Source organism: Salmo trutta, chromosome 23, assembly GCF_901001165.1.
Source record: "Salmo trutta chromosome 23, fSalTru1.1, whole genome shotgun sequence".
In the NCBI taxonomy this organism is placed as follows: Eukaryota; Metazoa; Chordata; class Actinopteri; order Salmoniformes; family Salmonidae; genus Salmo; species Salmo trutta.
The window spans coordinates 15,354,679-15,374,555 of NC_042979.1; the positions used below are offsets into that span (position 1 = coordinate 15,354,679).

The following is a 19,877-nucleotide window of genomic DNA, read 5'->3' on the forward strand; positions in this document are numbered from 1 at the left end:
AACCGAAAGGTTGCAAGTTCGAATCCCCGAGCTGACAAGGTACAAATCTGTGGTTCTGCCCCTGAACAAGGCAGTTAACCCACTGTTCCTAGGCCGTCATTGAAAATAAGAATTTGTTCTTAACTGACCTGCCTAGTAAAATAAAGGCAAACAAAGAGCAAAGTTGTCCTTTAATATTTGTAAAAACAATACTCAACTATAATTCAATATTACACTTTGTTATGAAAAGCAGATATTCTATTAGTAGTACATTTCACGAATAAAAGTCAGGAGCAAACATTCTCTTTATGTAGTGCAATATTGAATGCAAACTTCATGCAAGAACACAATTTCTACAGATGCATATCATTCAATAAACCTTACCCCATGTGGAAAACTGCTCAATAGATGACAAGCGCAAAATCGTAAAAGTCACCACAGATTTTTTTTCGTTCGTTAAATATCTCCGGGTACTGTACATTTAATTCCATGCTCTACATTCAAAGCACATACGACTGGTCGTCTTCACCCAGATTGACAGACGCAGGGGAAGTGTTGACTCTCTCTCATTCCAGATGTACAAACACAGGAAGGGCAGGAGCGAGGAGTGTAGGCTCACATGACAGTTCATTCCCAGTTAAGTATCCCTCCCACCCCTCTCTCCCACTCTTTCGTGCGTTCACTTTCTCTTGTTCCCTCTCTCTCTCGCTCGCTCTGTCCTCTGGCGACATATTCCAGCACAAAGCTAATCTGAAACTGTGAAAATGCCAGCTCTCAGTCTCCCTCTTCATTTCCCCCTCTTTATCGGTCTCCTCCCGCTGTCCTCACTCACTCTCTCCGTTTGGCTGTGTGCCTACCCTTTTGACTTCATAACTCGCACATACAGTGCCTTCAGAAAGTATTCACACCCTTCGACTTTTTTCACATTTTGTTGGTGTTATAAAGTGGGATTAAAATGGATTTGTCAACAATCTATACAAAACACTAACGTCAAAGTGGAAGATTTTTTTATTTTTACAAATGTTACAATTTATGAAAAATAAAACACTAATATATTTGTAATAGTTAATCATTCAGGCTCCTGACTTAATACATGTTAGAATCAGCTTTGGCAGCGATTACAGCGCTGAGCCTTTCTGGGTAAGTCGAAGAGCTTTGCACACCTGTATTGTACAATATTTGCACATTCCTTAAATTCTTCAAGCTTTGTCAAGTTGGTTGTTAATCATTGTTACACAGCAATTTTGAAGTCTTTCCAAAGATTTTCAAGACATTGTCATCTTGGTAAGCAACTCCAGTGTACATTTGTCCTTGTGTTTTAGGTTATTGTCCTGCTGACAGGTGAATGTCTCCCAGTGTCTGTTAGCAAGAAAACTGAACCAGGTTTTCTAAGATTTTGCCTGTGCTTAGCTCTATTCCATTTGTTTTTAATCCTAAAACAAAACTCCTCAGTCCTTGCTGATGACAACTATACCCATAACACAATGCAGCCACCACCATGCTTGAAATTATGAGGAGTGGACTCAGTGATGCGTTGTTGGATTTGTCCCAAACATAACGTTTCATATTCAGGACATAAAGTAAATGTCTTTACCACAGTTTTCGCAGTTTTACTTTAGTGCCTTATTGCAAACAGGATGCATGTTTTGGAATATTTGTATTCTGTACAAGCCTCCTCCTTTTCACTCTGTCATTTAGGTTAGTATTGGAGTAGTGGAGTAACTGTAATGTTGTTGATCTATCCTCAGTTTTCTCTTATCACAGCCATGAAACTCTCTAACCGTTTTAAAGTCACCATTGGACTTAGTGAAATCCCCGAGCGGTTTCCTTCCTCTCCGGCAACTGAGTTAGGAAGGACGTCTGTATCTCTTTGCACACAAGTGTCCATGCAACTTATGTGACTTGTCAAGCAAATTTCTACTCCTGAACTCATTTAGGCTTGCTATAAAAAAGGGGTTGAATACATTTAATTTATTATTCATTTGTAAACACTTCTAAAAACATAATTCCACTTTGACATTATGGGGTAATGTGTAGTCCAGTGACACAAAGTCTGAATTTTAATTGGATTCAATTGAGATTAACAACAAAATGTGAAGGCACTGTATATGACATACACACTGATGTACCCAGACAAACACACAAGCTAATATCCATTCCCAAATGTGTGAAAATGTGTGTTAAGATGCATTGTAGCACCCAATTAGATTCATCCTGTCCTTTGACACCTTTATTGACTGATGAATGACTAATTGTACTTCATTACACAGTCTTGTCAGGATACAGGCTTGTGTCTTAAGTCCCTCCTGATGTCCCAAAATAAATAACACTTACTGTGTATGGCTTTCACCTTGCTCTACAGCTCTCCTGTTGCCTTCCATCAGCAGGCGTTTACATGGCCCCCTCTCTACCGGCCCTATAGCAATTAGCATAATGGAACAGGGCTATGACAACTGCTCCCTCATAACCAGACAATGCACAACAACTGTAACCTGTTCATTACGACCAGCACTGGTCTCTAACCGCGGGTGGAGTTTGATTAATCGAGTGCATGCTTAGATAACATAATCTGTGCTACAGCTGAAAGCAGTCCTCACACTGTATATGAACTGTCTCTGACCAACAGACAGACTGGCTTCAATATAAAACCTCAAAGCAGCACCAACCCAGATACCGACCTCACAGAGAATAAGGATAAATTGAGGTTGACAGAGGTCATTCTTTTTTTGATGTATTCAATTTCCTTGAGCGACAGTTTGGAGATACTGGTTTGGCCACCATCTCATTCAAATGAGTCCTAAGCACCAAGTCTACTATGTGAAATCAACATGGTTTCTGACAGTATTATTCTGCCAACATCTCAGCCCATTCCTTTCCCTTGTACCTTTTTATATCTAACTGGGCGTGTCAGTTTTTATTTTCGTATGTGCAACACTTCCCCACTATCCTTTCACCCCAAGTGAGCATCTTCATCACAGGAAAAAGCATGGCCTACATTTGCTCGGCAAAATACGCAAAAGAAAAATGGGATAAACAACATTGAAGCTGTACTTTATTCCCCTCACACTCGTTCCCCATTTCCCTGCATCTCTCCCTCTCATTCAGTTGCTCAGTCTCTCCCCTAGGCTCAATTCACCACTCCATTAGCTCAGTTGCTGCAGAGGGATAGATCCATAGACAGGGAAGACGACAACAGGGATCATGGAGCAAAATAAATAAGTACTGTAGACTGAACTCTGTTTTTCAGAAGATATTTTGGACATCAACATACTTATGAACTACACATAATTTGGTTGTAGCTTGGGTTGTATTATGGAAAACACTTATCTGATATAGCACGAGAAGACGAGAGGCTACATTTGAGAGGTTCTTTGTTGTGTGAGAGAGCGATTCATTCCTGAGTTAACAATCCATTAATGATAATTACCCACCTCTGAAGCACAGCGCCACCAGGTCACGTGTAACTTTACAAAGAGAAGCCAAGGCCTACCTCTCACAATTACATGGTGTCAGGATGAGAGGTGAAATTAACTAGAGGGGTCTGAAGAGAGGGGGGGGGGGGTTGTGTGGAGAGGCCAGAGTGCAAGAAATTAAAGGTTGTACATTTTCCAGAGAGTAAACTGTGTACTGTACTGAAATACCAAGCAGAGTAACACATTCTGGTTGTTCAATACATGTTTATGCAACAATAAGTAACTCCCAGTAGACCTTAGAGGGATGATCTGCATGTACAACATGAAAACCCCTCTGGTACCTCACTGAGGGAACACCCAGATAGCAGTAAACAAGTAAATCCATCTAAATACACTTTCAATAAGAAATATAGTTTGCCTAGTTCAAACTACCATAGAGGTGAAACCCAACCATGCAGATGGGGAAACAATACAAACAGGTAGCAGGATAATAAAATGGTGGTTGCAAATGTGTAGAGAGTGAGTAAAAGATAAGAGCAAAGGACCGACAAGTTACATTGCGATAACTTCCTACCTCCTGCAGCTGTACCCTCACTTTGTTGATGGCCTTCAACCAGCGTATTCTGGATGGAGAGAAGGGCAACGGAGGCCCATTGTCGTGGAAACTGGGGTGTGTGGGGAGAAAGAGATAGAATGACCACTCACTAATACTGTATTTGTAATATTTACTGCTCGAAAATGTGGATATCTAAGTGTTTGAAATGTATGACACTTGCTGGAGCTCAGACTCACCTTTGCAGCATTTTATTGGATATTTTCTCGACTGAGTGGTCCAATCTCTTCATAGAGCCATTTAAGCTCTTCCCCACATCCAGGGAGGGTCTGCGCAATTCCTCCTGCCCCAAAACAGCGTGTCCATTGCTGGGGAGGTGTCCGTTGGTGGGTTGCTGGCCATTGGTAGAGGGGCAGAAGGTGGTACTGTGGTAAGAGTGGAAGGACTCTTCTAGCCCTGAGCCTGGAGCACTCTCCTGGCCTGTCTCACTAAGCTGGGAGCTGGTCTGGCTCAGGTTTCCAGAGGACCCAAAGCGACTACTTTCCACCGGACTGGAGTGGTGAAAAAGAGGTAAGGGAAGAGACTTAATATTAGAATAATAACTGTTGTGAGGAAGAAAAACACTTTGAATCATGCAACTGATTGGGCTCATTAATTGGATATAGACGTTATTACAACTAGTCCATTGTTTCTACTGAATTGTACACCATTTTAAAAGACATCTAACCTTAGAGAAAAAAATTACATTTTGGCAAATTAGAATGCATACACCAATTGCCTGAAATGAATTTGAATGTACTAAATTATCTCAATCATTGTTTGTCTGTATTGGTTTTCTGTATTTCTATATCTGGGGGACAATGAGTTACTGAAATCTCTAATTTGATCAAACAATGACAACAGGGAATTCTGTAAGGTTAGACTTTCTTTTGAATGCATTCATAGAATTCTAATTGCAAATAGAATTAATCTTACGTTAGGAGTTCTAGAGTAAGAAATACTTAGCTTATTATCACTATACCACGATGGGTATAATATACTTCACAATCAACCACCAACACCACAAGGCTACAGTAGCACAAACACTAAAAACAAACACGGTTAAAGGAAAAACAGAACACAGAATTCAATGGGGTGGAGTGCGAAGCTGGACCCGGATTACTCTCCCCAAAATATCAATGCATCATAAATGGTGTTGGGGAAGACCATTTATTATGCTTCTACTGGCCTTTTAGAACTCAATAGGTCCTTCTTGGACTGGTTGTCCAGCAGCACTTCAGAGGTGGAATCTGCAGAGGGGAGTGGTTCTACAAGGCTTTCCTTCTCCTTTTGGGACAGGGATGCTGAAGGATCTACGTCAGGTGTGGAGATGCAAATCTGGGGTTTGGCTAAGTCATGGGGACCTACCGAACTTTGATCACTTGTCTCCTTGGTTGGCTTATCATTAGCTTTGGGCTGAGTGGTAATAACCGGAGGAGCTTGTGGCTTGGGAGGTTCGGCAGCAGCCCCCCAGAAACCTAATTTTGTCCCAAATAGAGAGGTTGTGGATGGTTCTTGCTTTGCTGCACCTGGCTTCTCCTCCTGAAACAGGCCTGCAGACATCGTTTTGAATCCTGAGAACAGACCACCACCTGCTTCTGCTTGAGGCATTGTGGGAAGGGCTTTGGGAATTGTGGGGGGAGATGAAAACATGGATCCAAAAGACTTTCCAGCATCACTGGTTCCTGTCATAAAACCCCCAAACAGGGATTTGGGGGCTGGCTCTTCAGTCTTAGTCAACTGGTCAGCTTGGGGAATTTTCTGGGTACTTTCCACTGGTGGGCCTGATTTGTCCGTTCCCTTACTCTCAGGCTCTCCCACAATTACAATGGGCTTCTCATGCATTACTTCTCCTTCCACAGATGCAGCCTTTTCTTTTCCAGAACTGGACTGATCATTTGTTGGAGGTTGTTCTGATTTCAAGGGCTGTTCTGTTTTATCAGGTTGCCCTGATGATGCAGGGATTTCCGCTTCTTTTGATTGACAGTCCACAGCTGGAGCAGGAAGTTTCTCAAACCCTTGATCCTGGGCTACTTCAACAGCATTACCATCCGGTTTGAGGCCAACCAACTCCTGAGGCTGAGTTTTGGTGTCAGGTTGTTTTGGTGCCTCAGATAATTGTGAGTGTTCGTGTAAAGTAACGGTGCCCGTGTCTCCTGGCTCTTTTATTTTGTCAGTGCTATCCACTGGGGTGTTGTCAGGGGCAGCTGTTGATATTTTATTCTCAGGGGGATTTGCTGGTGCTGTTTGAGGAGTAGTTTTAGCTGGCTGGGGAGTGGACCCTCCAAACAACCCCCCAAACATAGAAGCTGCAGTTTGAGAAGTAGCTGCGGGCTGGGGACTTAACCCTCCTAACATACCGCTGAACATAGAACCTGCAGTTTGCGGGGCAGCTGTAGCTGGTTGGGGACTAGACCCTCCAAACAACCCTCCCAACATAGAACCCGCAGGTTGAGGTGCAGCTGTAGCTGGCTGGGGACTGGACACTCCAAATAGACCTCCCAACATAAAACCTGCAGTTTGAGGGGCAGCTGTAGCAGGCTGGGGACTAGAACCTCCAAACAGACCTCCCAACATAGAACCAGCAGTTTGAGGGGCAGCTGTAGCTGGCTGGGGACTAGAACCTCCAAACAGGGAGAGAAGTCCTGTAGCTGGTGGCTCTTTAGTGGTTTCTGGCTCTTTAGGTAGGGCAGGTTCCTGAGGTGCACCCTTTGGGATGGATTCCTTTTGGGCAGTGGCACACTCTGGGGTAGACGCTGTGGTTTCAGAATCAACAGCCTCAACCGCAGTACCATCTTTAGGGGTGTCTCCCGGCTCTTTTATTTTGGCAGTAGTATCTGGAGTGGTATCAGACACAGCTGTTGATATTTTGTTCTCTGGGGGTTTTGTTGGTTCTGTTTGAGAAGTATCTGTAGCTGGCTGGGGACTAGACCCTCCAAACAACCCTTCCAACATAGAGCCTGCAGTTTGAGGGGCAGCTGTAGCTGGCTGGGGACTAGATCCTCCAAACAGACCTCCCAACATAGAACCTGCAGTTTGAGGGGCAGCTGTAGCTGGCTGGGGACTAGATCCTCCAAACAGACCTCCCAACATAGAACCTGCAGTTTGAGGGGCAGCTGTAGCTGGCTGGGGACTAGACCCTCCAAACAGACCTCCCAACATAGAACCTGCAGTTTGAGGGGCAGCTGTAGCTGGCTGGGGACTAGATCCTCCAAACAACCCTCCCAACATAGAACCTGCAGTAGCTGGCTGGGGACTAGACCCTCCAAACAACCCTCCCAACATAGAGCCTGTAGTTTGCGAGGCAGCTGTAGCTGGCTGGGGACTAGACCCTCCAAACAACCCTCCCAACATAGAGCCTGTAGTTTGCGAGGCAGCTGTAGCTGACTGGGGACTAGACCCTCCAAACAACCCTCCCAACATAGAGCCTGCAGTTTGAGTGTCTGAAGCTGGTGGCTCTTTAGGGGCTTCGGACTCTTTAGGTTGTGCAGGTTCCTGAAGTGCACCCTCTGGGATGGATTCTTTTTGGGCACTTGCACACTCAGGGGTAGGTAATGTGCTTGCAGAATCAACAGCCTCAACTGCAGTACCATCTTCAGGTGCATTTCCCTGCTCTTTTATTTTTATAGTGCCATCTGCTTGAGTTGTGCGAGGTGCAGCTGTTGATATTTTGTTCTCAGGGGGTTTTGCTGTTTGAATAGGTGCTGGGGGTGGACTGGGTCCTCCAAACAATCCCCCAAACACAGAGCCCGCAGTTTGAGGGGCAGTTGTAGCTGGCTGGGGCCTAGGCCCTCCAAACAACCCTCCCAACTTAGAACCCACAGTTTGAGGGGCAGCTGTAGCTGGCTGTGGACTAGATCCTCCAAACAACCCTCCCAACATAGAACCCGCAGTTTGAGGGGCAGCTGTAGCTGGATGCGGACTAGATCCTCCAAACAACCCTCCCAACATAGAACCCGCAGTTTGAGGGGCAGTTGTAGCTGGCTGCGGACTAGATCCTCCAAACAACCCTCCCAACATAGAACCCGCAGTTTGAGGGGCAGTTGTAGCTGGCTGCGGACTAGATCCTCCAAACAACCCTCCCAACATAGAACCCGCAGTTTGAGGGGCAGCTGTAGCTGGTGGCTCTTTAGGTGGGGCAGATTCCTGAGGTGGAATACCTGAGATGGATTCCTTCTGGGCATTGGCACACTCAGGAGTAGGTACTGTGGCTACCAAATCAACAGAGCTTGCTTGTGGGGGTGACAGAGGGCCACTGAACATGGAACACACATTTTTGGTAGGTGGTTCTTTATGCACTGTAGATTCTGGGACAGAGGACTCTGGAGCTGACCCAGCTTGTCCTGGAGGTTGTGGGGCACTGGGGCCACTAAACATAGAAAATAGTCCTTTTGGTGGGCTTTCACTGGCAGATGAACCAGAAAAGAGTCCCCCAAGAATAGAGCTAGTCTCTGGTTGAGGTTGAGCTTGTGGTTGAGCTTGTGGTGGACTGGGTTCAGATTGAGGTGCCTGTGGTGTTGCCGCCTGTGATGGTCCCCGTGGTGGACTTGGTCCACCGAACATTGAGAATAAACTTTTAACATGTGGTTCTGGGGGAGGTGCTTGAGGTGACTCAGTTTGGGTTGGTGCCTGCTGAGGACTAGACCCACCAAACATGGACAATAACCCCATACCAGGAGATTCCTCTTTAGTAGCAGTTGTAGTTGTTGGTGTGCCAGAGATCATGTCTCCAATTTCTCCCATAAAGCCGAACAGTCCACCTGATGGTTTGGGGGGTGGCTCCTGTTTGGTTTGTCCGGTTGGTGTCATAGTCTGCGATCGGCCTGGGGTGGGGCCAGTGCTTGTATTGGGAGAAAATACTTGTGACATGCTTTTACCTGGTGGCTGACCAGGAGCTGGATGTGGTACCCCACGTTGCACTCCGTCCATTGTTTGTTGTTTCTGTAGAGATGGTCTTGATTGAGAACCTTGTGTAACAACTCTGTTTGGCTCATTTTTAACAACAGGTTTTGGTTGCTGTGATGGAGGAGACTCTGCACTAAAGAAGCTGCCTATTGACCCAAAAAGATTAGAAGCTCCTGTGTCCTCCTGTTTATTCGGGGATGTGCTGCCAGGTAAGCTAGCAGTAGAACCAGTTCCATCTTGTGGTTTTGACAATGGTTCTGGGGGTTTAGGGGGCTCTCGCATTGGCTCCTCGATCAGTAGGGCAGACTTGAAAAAGCTCATAAATCCTCCCTGTGGTTGTTCAGCTGGTTTTTCCACTGGTTTTACAGATGATCTATCTGTGGTGTACTGTGATTGTGGTTGTAGGGGAGAGACAGATTTATTGAGTGGGTCCATGGAACTGGTTGGCACTGTGGGCTGTGTTGGTGGAGCAGCTTGCTGAGACATGGTGGCTTGTCGTGCAAGTCTAGGTTTCTGAGTAACAGTGTGTGGTTGTGCTGGAGGTTGCCCATATTGTCCAGATGTGGGAGGTGTGGGTAGAATTCTCGAAGAGGTGGATGCGGCTGGTCTCTCTGTCTGTTGAACTGCACTCTGAGCCGGAGTTGTTGTAGCAGGGGGATCTTCTTTGATAATCTTTGATTTGAGACTCTGGAAACCTGATGAAAGTATGCTCTTGGCCTGTTGGTCCACTGGGGTAGCCTCAGTCCCAGGTGGTTTATGTTGTTCTCCATTAACACGAGAAGCCAAGCCAGCTCTTCCTTTGTTCAAATCTGACTCAGCGGTTTTGCCAACCATTGAGGAAATGAATGAAGAGAACTTCTTGACTTGGCGATTAGGTATTTCCTCTCCTGGAGTCACTCTCTGTCTCCATTCCTCCTCTGGTGTGTCATCTACATGCCTGACTCTGACCCCAAAAGATGAACGCCTTCTTTGACGAGGCTGGTAACAGTTGTTCAAGCATTGTTGAGAGGAATCTATGGTGGGGGTAGCATTATGTGAGACAGCAACCTTTTGAGAGAGAAGTTCCTTCATTTGCTGATTGTTCCAATAAGGGCCTTTCTGATCCCTGTTAGAACACGAAAGGTCTATGACCTCCATATATGGATTCTGATAGGCATGGTTGGGTTGTCTTGGATCCATTCTTACTTTGTTCAGTCTATATAGTGAGAAATCTACAGCCTGTTCTTTTTGTGCAAGGAAGGAGCTCTCAAACATCTGAGAGAAGCGCTCCAGGTTCAAATTCATGATCTGATTTCCTTTTCTATAGGCAGCAGATAGGTCCAGGGGGGCATTGAGGAGTTTGGGATCACCCTGATCTTGTCCAGGGAGCCAGAGGAGCTCATCTTCATTATAGAGAGGGACTTTAAATCCACATACTGTGACCATTTCATTATGTAGCCAAGCACTTGGGAAGTTATCAGGCCCAGTTCCCAAGGACTCTCCCTCAGGTGCACAAGCATAGACCATCGTACCTCCTGCATCTGTTAGCAAGGCATATATGTATTCATGATCAGTGTAAACAAAGTACCCACAATCCCCATCATCAGCTGGCCACCACATACCTTGCTCCAAAAGTACAAGCCATTGCTGGTACCATTCTGTCTCTTCCAAGTACATACACTCTTCCATCTCTCCATTGTGAGGTTTAGGGTAACTGCAATCAAATGACCTAGTCAAACTCAATTGACTTTGATTAACCATGCCTTGGTCACTATATTGCCAATTAGCTGAATAAGATAGATTAGGTGGATTTTCCTCATAATAGCCCTCATGATATGAAATTCCATTCAGACTGTAACAGCTACCATTATCAAAGGAGTTCCACTTACCAAACTTAGCATTACTAATTTTGGTGCTCAAGTTCAATGCACCCTCTTCTTCAGTCCAGTACTCCTTCTGTTCCATAATTTGATTAGTATGCAGATTTCCCAAGTCATCATAGCTGTTCCATAATTTTGTCTTGGCATATGGATTACTGTCAACATTTTTGGGCACCTCTTGTTGGTGGTGCTTAATCGGTTCTTTGTTATAGTCAATTTCATGCCATGGTTGAGGGGAACTATATTGATTATCTATATTTGTGGAGCTACAGTAGAGAGTGGAGTCTTGGAACACTGCTCCTTCTGGAGGCTGTACATAACTCACATCACTTGTGTGATAAGTCTGTGACTGATTTTGAAGCTGCTGCCACAGAATTGATTCTTGGATCCATTGGTTTTCACCATAACTAGAATTGACTCCATATGATTCCAACAGATCTTGGTAACCATCCTGTCCGGTTATTGAATATAAAGAATGGTTACTTTGATTAAGATATTGTTGGGATGACATCACTGCAGTATTTGGATGCCCTTGTAAAAGGGATAACATATTTTCTGCACTGTAAGAGGTGGCTACTGGGTGGTTTGACTGAAGAGAACCATGGTAGTGCATTAACTGAGGTAAATGGCCAGTGCTGCATGATGTGTAGGATGGTCGGCTCTGAAAAGACCTAGCATAAGTAGCTGATGTCCTTAAATCTAAAGTCTCAGCTTCCCATGAGCCAGGTGCAATTTCTGCAACATTTCTGTTTTGTCTTGGAAAGGAGCGACCAAGGAGACCACTTTCTCTCCTCTCCATTTCAGACTCAGAAGTATGGTTCGCTACAGTGTTGCTTGGCCCAGTTCTGAACATGCTTGAGAGAAAACCTGGGGAGCTTTCAGATAGTGTCTTTGGCTCTAGATTGTGCTTGACAATTTCTGCTGATTTATGAGTGGAGACTTCATCTGTTGGATTCCTATTGAATAGTCCTGATAGAAAGCCTGGCTTTTTGTCAGTCTCCTCATTGGGTTCATGTGGGACCTGATGTGGTATGTGTGTAGATGGATGAGTTTGCTGTGTAGGCTGTCCAGCTGGAGTGATTGTATGATGTTGTATTTGCATGGCTGGTGACGGATTACAGGCCTCAACATTTCCAGAGGGTTTTGTTAACTTGTTAAACAATCCAGAGAGAACTCCAGGCTGGCTTGCAGTATCTGGCCGTGAAGGAGTTAGATTTTGTCTGGTATTTGGCGAGATTACATTTGGTGGCGAAATTACATGTTGCTGTCTTTCTTGGCTGATTGGTGGCGACTGCTGAGGCACATTTTCTGTGGAAGATTTTTTGAATAGCCCAGACAGCAGACTAGGCTGTTGAGTTAGTTGATTTTGGCTTTGTACCTGTTGACTAGGCTGCTGTGTTGGTTGATTTTGGTCTTGTACTTGTTGACTAGGCTGATTCTGGTTTTGCAACGGCACATTCTGCCTGTTTGGGTACTGCTGGCTAGGCTGATTGAGAGGAGCTGCAGAATGTGTCTGAGGTATTGGGGACTGATTGGTAGATACATTGTCTGCAGAAGCAAACTTAAAAAGTCCAGAAAGGAGACCACCTTGTTGAGCAGGTTTCGGAACTGTATGTTGTCTAGAGAAGCCTGGTTTGTTGTCTAGAAAAGCCTGGTCCCTCAGTGGACCACGGTTTGGCCCTTGCATATTCTGGTGGTTGAAGTTCTGCTGATTACGAGGACCACCAGACGGCAGTTGTTGCTGCTGGAGGGGAGTTGTTTGGGTGCTCAAAACATTATCAGAGGAACCCAATTTAAACAACCCAGAGAAAAGTCCTCCTTGTTGTGGGGGTGCTTGTTGAGAGGGTGGTTGTTGGGATGGGCTTGGTGCTTGTTTCTGACTGGGGTGATTTCTAGGGAACACCCCTTGCTGTTGGCCCTGGGGAGATTGTACATTAGGTGAAAGGTTTTCTGCAGAGGAAAACCTCAGTAACCCTGAGAGAATACCCCCAGGCTGAGAAGGAGGAGGTACAATTTGTTGTGGGGGAGGTTGAGGAGGGAACTGTTGACGATTACTGGCACTAGGAGGTTGACTGTTTGGGGGGACTTGCTGTGGTGGTGGGTTCCCAGATAAGTCACTTCCAGAGCCAAATCTAAGAAGTCCTGACAACAGCCCTCCTTGCTGGGGCTGATTGGAGCCAACCTTAGATGTATCGTCAGTGGCGGCCCCTTTAAAAAGACCTGTCAAAAAACCTTGAGGTTCAGGAGGAGCTTGCTGCATCCCAAGAGACATTGGTGGAGGCCTTTGATGTTGCTGATGTGGAACTGGGGGCAATTGGTGATGCTGGGCCTGTTCTTGACTGGGAATTTCTAGGGGTTTGGAAGCACTGACATCCTCACCAGAAGCAAATTTCATGAACCCAGAGAACATTCCTCCTCCTGCTGCTTTTGGAGGCTGTTGGGAAGATACATTGTCAGAGGAGAGAAACTGGAGTTTTAGCTTACTGCCTAAAGATGGCTCCTCCACAGGCTTCTCTGATGTAATATCTGGTGCCGACCCAAATACAGGATACACTGCAACAGGTGGAGGGCCCTGCGGGGGAACAGGGTTAACTGGTGCAATCAATGAACTGAATGATTTCTTGAAAGGGCTAAAGAACCCTGAACTCGCTGGTTCTGGTTGGCTGATGGACTTCCCATCCACTGAAGTAGGCACATTTTGCTGAGAGGCAGTCATAGAGTCAGGTCTCACATGCACAACTTTTCCTTGTGTATTAACAAATTGTTTATTTTGGGGTACATTTCTTGAATTATCAAGTCTTCTGCCTCCTCCCACAGCCATTGACTGTTCACCTTGCTGGATATGTTTCTCCTCCCAGTGTACAAGATTTTGAAAGCCCTCTCTTGAGCCACTTCTCCCTGGGGATTGTTTTCCCTCGGTGGAGTTCACTACCACTTCACCAGATTTTTTTATAGCAAAACTCATTTTCTCAACAACTGCAGTGACTGCTGGTGTTTGTGGCTTTGTTGCAGAGTCCTGAACTTCATCACTTGCACTATACATCTCTGTTCTCATGGCTGGCATTTCTTGATTCTGGACTTGTGTCTTGGCATCAGACTGGGAAGGCAAATTGAAGGAAAATGTTCTGTTGGGGTGAGCTGTAGGAGATACAAGAGCTACACGAGCAGGACTGGTGGATTTTGGAATGAATGAAAATAGCTTAGATATACCAGATTGAGAAGATGGTGCAGGTGGTACTTCTTTAGTTTCTGCAGAACCAGAGTGTGGCTGCTTGGGTGCTGAACTAACCTTGTCTGTGAAGGAACTGAATAATGAACTCATTGCATGTTTCACTCCAGATATTCCTGGTTCAGGTGGAGCCTCTGTCTGGGTCTCTTCCTTGACATCAATAGGGGTCCTTGGGTCCTCTCCAGTAGATTCTGTTCTTATGCTGCCCTGGGAAGATAACCTTGACTTGGATGACTTGGGAAGAGACCCATACCTGCTTATTTCCTCCTCTTTTTCAGCCAGGTACTCTGATACTGTTTCAACTAGGCACTGGAGCTCATCCATGGGATCTACATACTCGTCACTTGGTTCCTCCACTGGAGACAGCATTGCTTCAGGAGCCCATCCTCCCATTTTCCCCTTTCCACTCTTCTTAACCAGATAACTCTGATACTTGTCTATGTGACCTCCATGGGATGAAGCATACCTGCCTTGGACCCTCCCATTCTCAGAGTGAATGGCCTCCGCTAAGGAGGCAATTTCCTCAAGCTCCTCCTCTGATCCCATGGAGTACTGGAGCTCCTCCTCTGAATCGTACGCCAAACCTGTTCTCATTCTGGCAGCTTCCTCCTCCTGATACGCCACATAGTTCTCCAAGGTGTCCCCCAGCTTGTTTTTGGCCCACATCCTAGTCTTGTAAAGAAGTCCATTCTTGTATGGCTTGAGACATGGCGTCATCTGCTCCTCCTCTTCCTCGATCTCTGCCACCTGCCGCAGCACTAGCTCCCCTCTCTTCTGGCGGAGGAGTGCAAGGTCAGGGGGAAAAGGCTCGTCTGTGAGTTTCTCCGCCTCGGAGAAGGCCAGCCCTCCTGGATCCCGGATCTTTTTTCTCCGCCGCCGATCGATAGTGTCATAGCCCACTGGGTAGGTGGCAGGTAGGATGCCACTGCGTTGTGTGCTTTGGCAGAGCGAGCTGCCTGAGGGCTCAGTGAGAGCTCTCCCCATTCGGAGAATAACATCATCCTCAACCCAACAATTCTCTTCCTTGTCCAGGAATTCGCTCAGCTGATTTCTCCCCTGCACTTTGTATTTGCTTTCCCAATCCTCCACACCCATGCCAGAATCTACAGGGATGATCCTGACCCTCCCTTTATGGTTTATTGCTCTAGTTTAGGTTCATGGATTAAAGTAGAGGCAAAATGGGATGTGCGAGGGGGGACAAAAACCGGAAAGAAAAAAGCAAACAGAAATTATTGCAAATTATAAGAGGACAGAAAAGTAATAAAGCCCATGTGACAGACAATAAGCATTAAATACGATAAATAAAAATGTTTGTCATGTGTAAATAACTATTCGGTGAACGTGTGTTCAGTTTGTTTGATATGCCCGTGTTATGTGCGTGATCTTGTCATTCTGGGGATTATCAATAACAGCACAAAAGCCCTGAAATCCAACCTGAAGTATCTCTGTCCAAAGTCATTTTACAGACTGCATAGAAATATGGTCAGGGAGGGCAGTATTTCCCTCTTACTGAACCTTCCCTTCCAAAATCAGGGTCACAAAGACCCATATGAGACAAGAGCAGGCTTAACTAAGCTCAGTTTCATTCAAACTGCCAAAGAAGTTTCATAACAATACGTCAATTTTAAATCAGTTTTTCCTGGCTGTAATCCCACTTTTCTTTTCAGATGTTATGGAATTATCCGGATCAGCTTTCTATCTGTCCACACAGACTGAGATTTACCACAATCTCACTGAAGCACATGTTTTCCACAGCAAGTCACACATGTAAGAGAGCAAAGACCCACTCTACACTGGGTACATGAATGGAGTTGGCAGATTATTTGTGCTCCATCTGGGAAAACATCTAAGCAGTTGGACAATTTCGACATTGTTTAAGACCAAATCTGTTCCTTCTTCAAAGCTACACTGCATTTTCAAATTCCATTAACTAAATGAAATTCTATACTAGATCCAAATACACAAAACACCAAAGACTCAATTGCTATTGGGTTATCTTGCACGGTTGCACACACCCTAAGCAGATGGAAGTAGCACGTCCTCGGGGGCACAGTTCATATATTCAAGCAGGTGACATTGTTTACCTCCTTCCTATGCGGTGTCAAACCATGTGCCAGTGACAAATGAACATAAACTGACTAGATTTAAAGCTACTCATATTACTTGAGAAATATGCTTGTATTCCGGGTACAACAAAGGCAGCCAATTGATTCAGCCATTCTGTCCCAGGAGGGTGGATGTCCCTTAATCGTCTGAAAGAGGGAAGCCCTCTAACAAACAAAACAGTTAAGATCCAGGCCCTCAGCTAACTGGGTCTATTTGCAATATGATTTATTTACATAATTTTCTATGTTTAAAACAAACTAACAAAACAAAATAAAATGTCCAATACAGCACTAAACATTTTTTATTAATGTCCTAACTCTGGACATCCTTCACTATCTGTCAATATGTATGACTGTAGAATATATGAACAGGTGTGCAATCTTTTACGGGTTGAATTTGTGCATTTCTGTGAATCCTGTGTAGGGGCATATGTTGCACGTTTGCGGGTGATATTCAGAAGCTCTACCTGCTACCACGGTGGTCTCTGTAGTCCATGTCAAAGCTGCGGATGGAGTCGGTGCAGGAGTCCAGGTGGTTCTGGAGCCGGGGGCCCATGGGGTACTGGTGCATGGAGGAGTTGGGCTGGGTCGTGGTGTGGTAGCGTGGGGGCAAGCTGTTGCTGGTCTCACTACGGTAGTCACTGTCCCGGTCGTCCACCGCACTGTCATGGTCATCCAGGGCTGTAAGAGGGGCAAAAGGACAAGCTCCACAAGATAACTTCTAGAGACCTAGGCATTATAACAACTGCTAAAAATGACTACAGAATCTCCACTACAATATCCCACTGATGCTCACAATTTCACAAAAAAAAAGAAAAACATGTTCGCCTCATACATATATGAGTTACACAATAAGAACAAGTGGTGATATACACTGGGGTCAGGAAGGGTCAGGTAAGAGGGAGATAAGGAGGGCAAGGGTCATGCACCTTTGAATGCAAGCCAACCAGGAAGTAAACCACAGTGTGAAGGGGAATGTGATGCGACTGAACGTATAAGTCATTAAACAGTCAAAAAGGGAAACTCCAAAATGAATCAGTTAAGAAATTCAAATGCAATGTTGACATTGTCTCTCCTCAGTGACGCAGTCTCAACTTTGGCACGCAGACAGGTCCTTTGGATTGCAGAATGCTGACCCTGAGCTGAGTGGCCTGCTTAAGGTGCAAGTTGAGCTGGGCTGCGCTCCAGACTGATAAGTGAAATAGAATGTCCTGTCCTGAACTAACTGATGTTTCCATTTTTCAAAACAGGCTGGCGAACACTGCCCCCTGTCTGTGTGACGATGCCGTTTCATCTCATTGACATCTGTTCAGGAAGTCATCAACTTCCACTATGCTTATCAAGGTGACCTGCTGACTGCAAAAACAGATCTTGCCTTAACTGCTATTGTCCAGTTTTGTTTACATGCAGGTAGAAATAATAACAATGTGTGTATTTCCATGTCCCGTGGGGAAATTGATAAAGGTGATGAAACTCAAGAAATATAGATGAAACTCTGACATGAGGTGTAGAGGAGAGTGTGTGTGTGTGTGTGTGTGTGTGTGTGTGTGTGTGTGTGTGTGTGTGTGTGTGTGTGTGTGTGGGGGGGGGTATTTCCCCTGGCTGTAGCGATTGTTTTTGGTGCTGGATAACATGCACAATGCATTGAGGATAGGCCAAGGTGAAGCTTTGGGAAGGGATAAAATTAATCACAAAAAAGACTGTTTTACATACTCAGTGTGTCAGCCCATCCGAAATAGTTGCCTGGTGAGGGTGTTGGCAGAGAAGTAAAGTGAGAGGTAGTGGAGAGTATGCAAAAACAGTGCCTGACTTGGGAGGGGGAATTATGGCCATGCATGAAAGTGGCATCCCTGTGTGTTGACATTTTTCATAACTTTGCATGAGTAGTGACTTTTGGAAAAAATGTATTGGATAAAAGGCTTACTTGATGTTAAGTCTGGGTTAGGAGATTCACACATAACTCAGGAATACGACAAGCAAATATAGAACGTGAAAAGCCCAAACTAAATGGTAAGCCAGAGAGAGACGGGGATGATGAGAGAGCTCCATCTAGTGGGATATTATGGTGTGGAAGTCAGCCACTCACAGCATTGGGAGGCAGCAAGCGGCATGGGGCGTCTTTGGACCTCATCCTGCAGAGGGTACTGGAGAGAGGAAAAGAGAAGAGGAATTGTGACCTCTGACCATCATCCACAACAACAAAGCATCATCGTCACTCTCAAACTCCTGCATTTGTATAATATTTGTATCACCACCATGACTTCAATGCCACTGCATGCAATAGTTAGTTATTATCTACAATCTGTTGTCACTTCAGAGCACAGCAAACAGTGATGAACACATGTCAATACAGTACCTAACTAGTGCTTTCTGTGAGGAAAGAGTCATATGACCAGAGTTAGTTCCATTGTCTATTTACATGTATTTTACTGTGTGCTAGTGAATGCAAAGAGCCAAGTGTAATCCACGAGATAAGGTGACAAAACATTTGACCGCAACGTACATGGTATTTTACAATATGCAAACAGAGGCTATTTCCATAAATAGATTACCGGTGTAACTGCTTGAAATATAAAATACGTACATTTTGTATCTACATATTTGACACACTGTTCCTGGCGCCTTGCATGTTGGGTAGGCCTTACCTCATCATGGATCCTCATAGTGTTGATGCGATCCAGCTTGCCGGTCCAGTACTGTGCCTCATCATCTGGGATGTCTGGCAGAGAGGGGTGCGCACACACACACACACACACACACGACTGGTGAGCTGCATCCTAACCTACACCATCCGTGCTCCCACATACACCATGCTGCCATTACATATTCATGGCCCTTTAAATATATCATAAGCCACTTAAGAATGAGACATTACTAATAGTTGGCTAGGCCCTCAAACTGCACTGTTGGGTGCCAGGGACCGGTACTACAGCTCCACTGTAGAAACGTTTGTAATGACAGACGCAAATGAATGCCCAGAAGAAAAAGATCATAGTCCTGACAGTGACAGAACTTCACAGAGACATAAGAAGCAGAGTACAGGACTTTTATGGGCTGCAAAACTGCACAAGCCTTTACTTGAGGACATAACCAGCCCAACAAGTGACTAATGTACAGACAGACAAAGTATACATTAATAGCTACTACCAAGGTATTATGATGTTACGATGGCGCTGGAGGGGAGGGCTGCCGTCTTAACGGCTGTTAACCAACCATGCTATTTTTTTTATTTTTTTGCGTTGTTCACAACTTGTTTTGTACATAATGTTGCTGCTACTGTCTTTTATGACCGAAAAGAGCTTCTGGACCTCAGAACTGCGATTGCTCACCTCAAACTGAATGAATAGTTCTTCTTCAATGAGTCGGATGGGAGGGAAATACTACTAGACACCCGACCAGGCCCAGATCCCCGTGATTCATTGAGAAGGAAACTGATTTTGTGGAAAAAGTTCAGGGTGGCTTGCGAGGATTAGACGAGTGGCTAATCTACCCTTACCTTCCATCCTGCTAGCTAATGTTCAAATCGATGGAAAATTAATGGGACGAGCTGAAAGCACATATATCCTACCAACGGGACATTAAAAACAGTAATATCTTATGTTTCATTGCGTCGCGGCTGAACAATGACATTAAGAATATACAGCTGGCGGGTTATGCACTGTATCGGCAGGACAGAACAGCAGACTGGTAAGACACAGGTGGGGGCCTATGCATATATGTGAACAACACCTGGTGCACAATATCTAAGGAAGTCTCGAAGTTTTGCTTGCCTGAGGTAGAGTATCTCATGATAAG

At 45.1% G+C, this 19,877-nt stretch overlaps 1 protein-coding gene across 1 annotated transcript in view; it reads right to left on the bottom strand.

The window, feature by feature from the left end:
* The window catches only part of unc13bb (unc-13 homolog Bb (C. elegans)), a 106,569-nt gene that overhangs the window by 44,008 nt on the left and 42,684 nt on the right, over positions 1 to 19,877 (bottom strand). The window contains exons 6-10 of the mRNA XM_029709224.1: positions 18,728 to 18,801; positions 18,169 to 18,226; positions 16,550 to 16,763; positions 4,185 to 4,496; positions 3,967 to 4,057 (exon numbers count right to left, since the gene is read on the bottom strand). Of these exons, the coding sequence (XP_029565084.1) occupies positions 3,967 to 4,057; positions 4,185 to 4,496; positions 16,550 to 16,763; positions 18,169 to 18,226; positions 18,728 to 18,801 (749 nt within the window). The remainder of the gene's footprint in view (positions 1 to 3,966; positions 4,058 to 4,184; positions 4,497 to 16,549; positions 16,764 to 18,168; positions 18,227 to 18,727; positions 18,802 to 19,877) is intronic.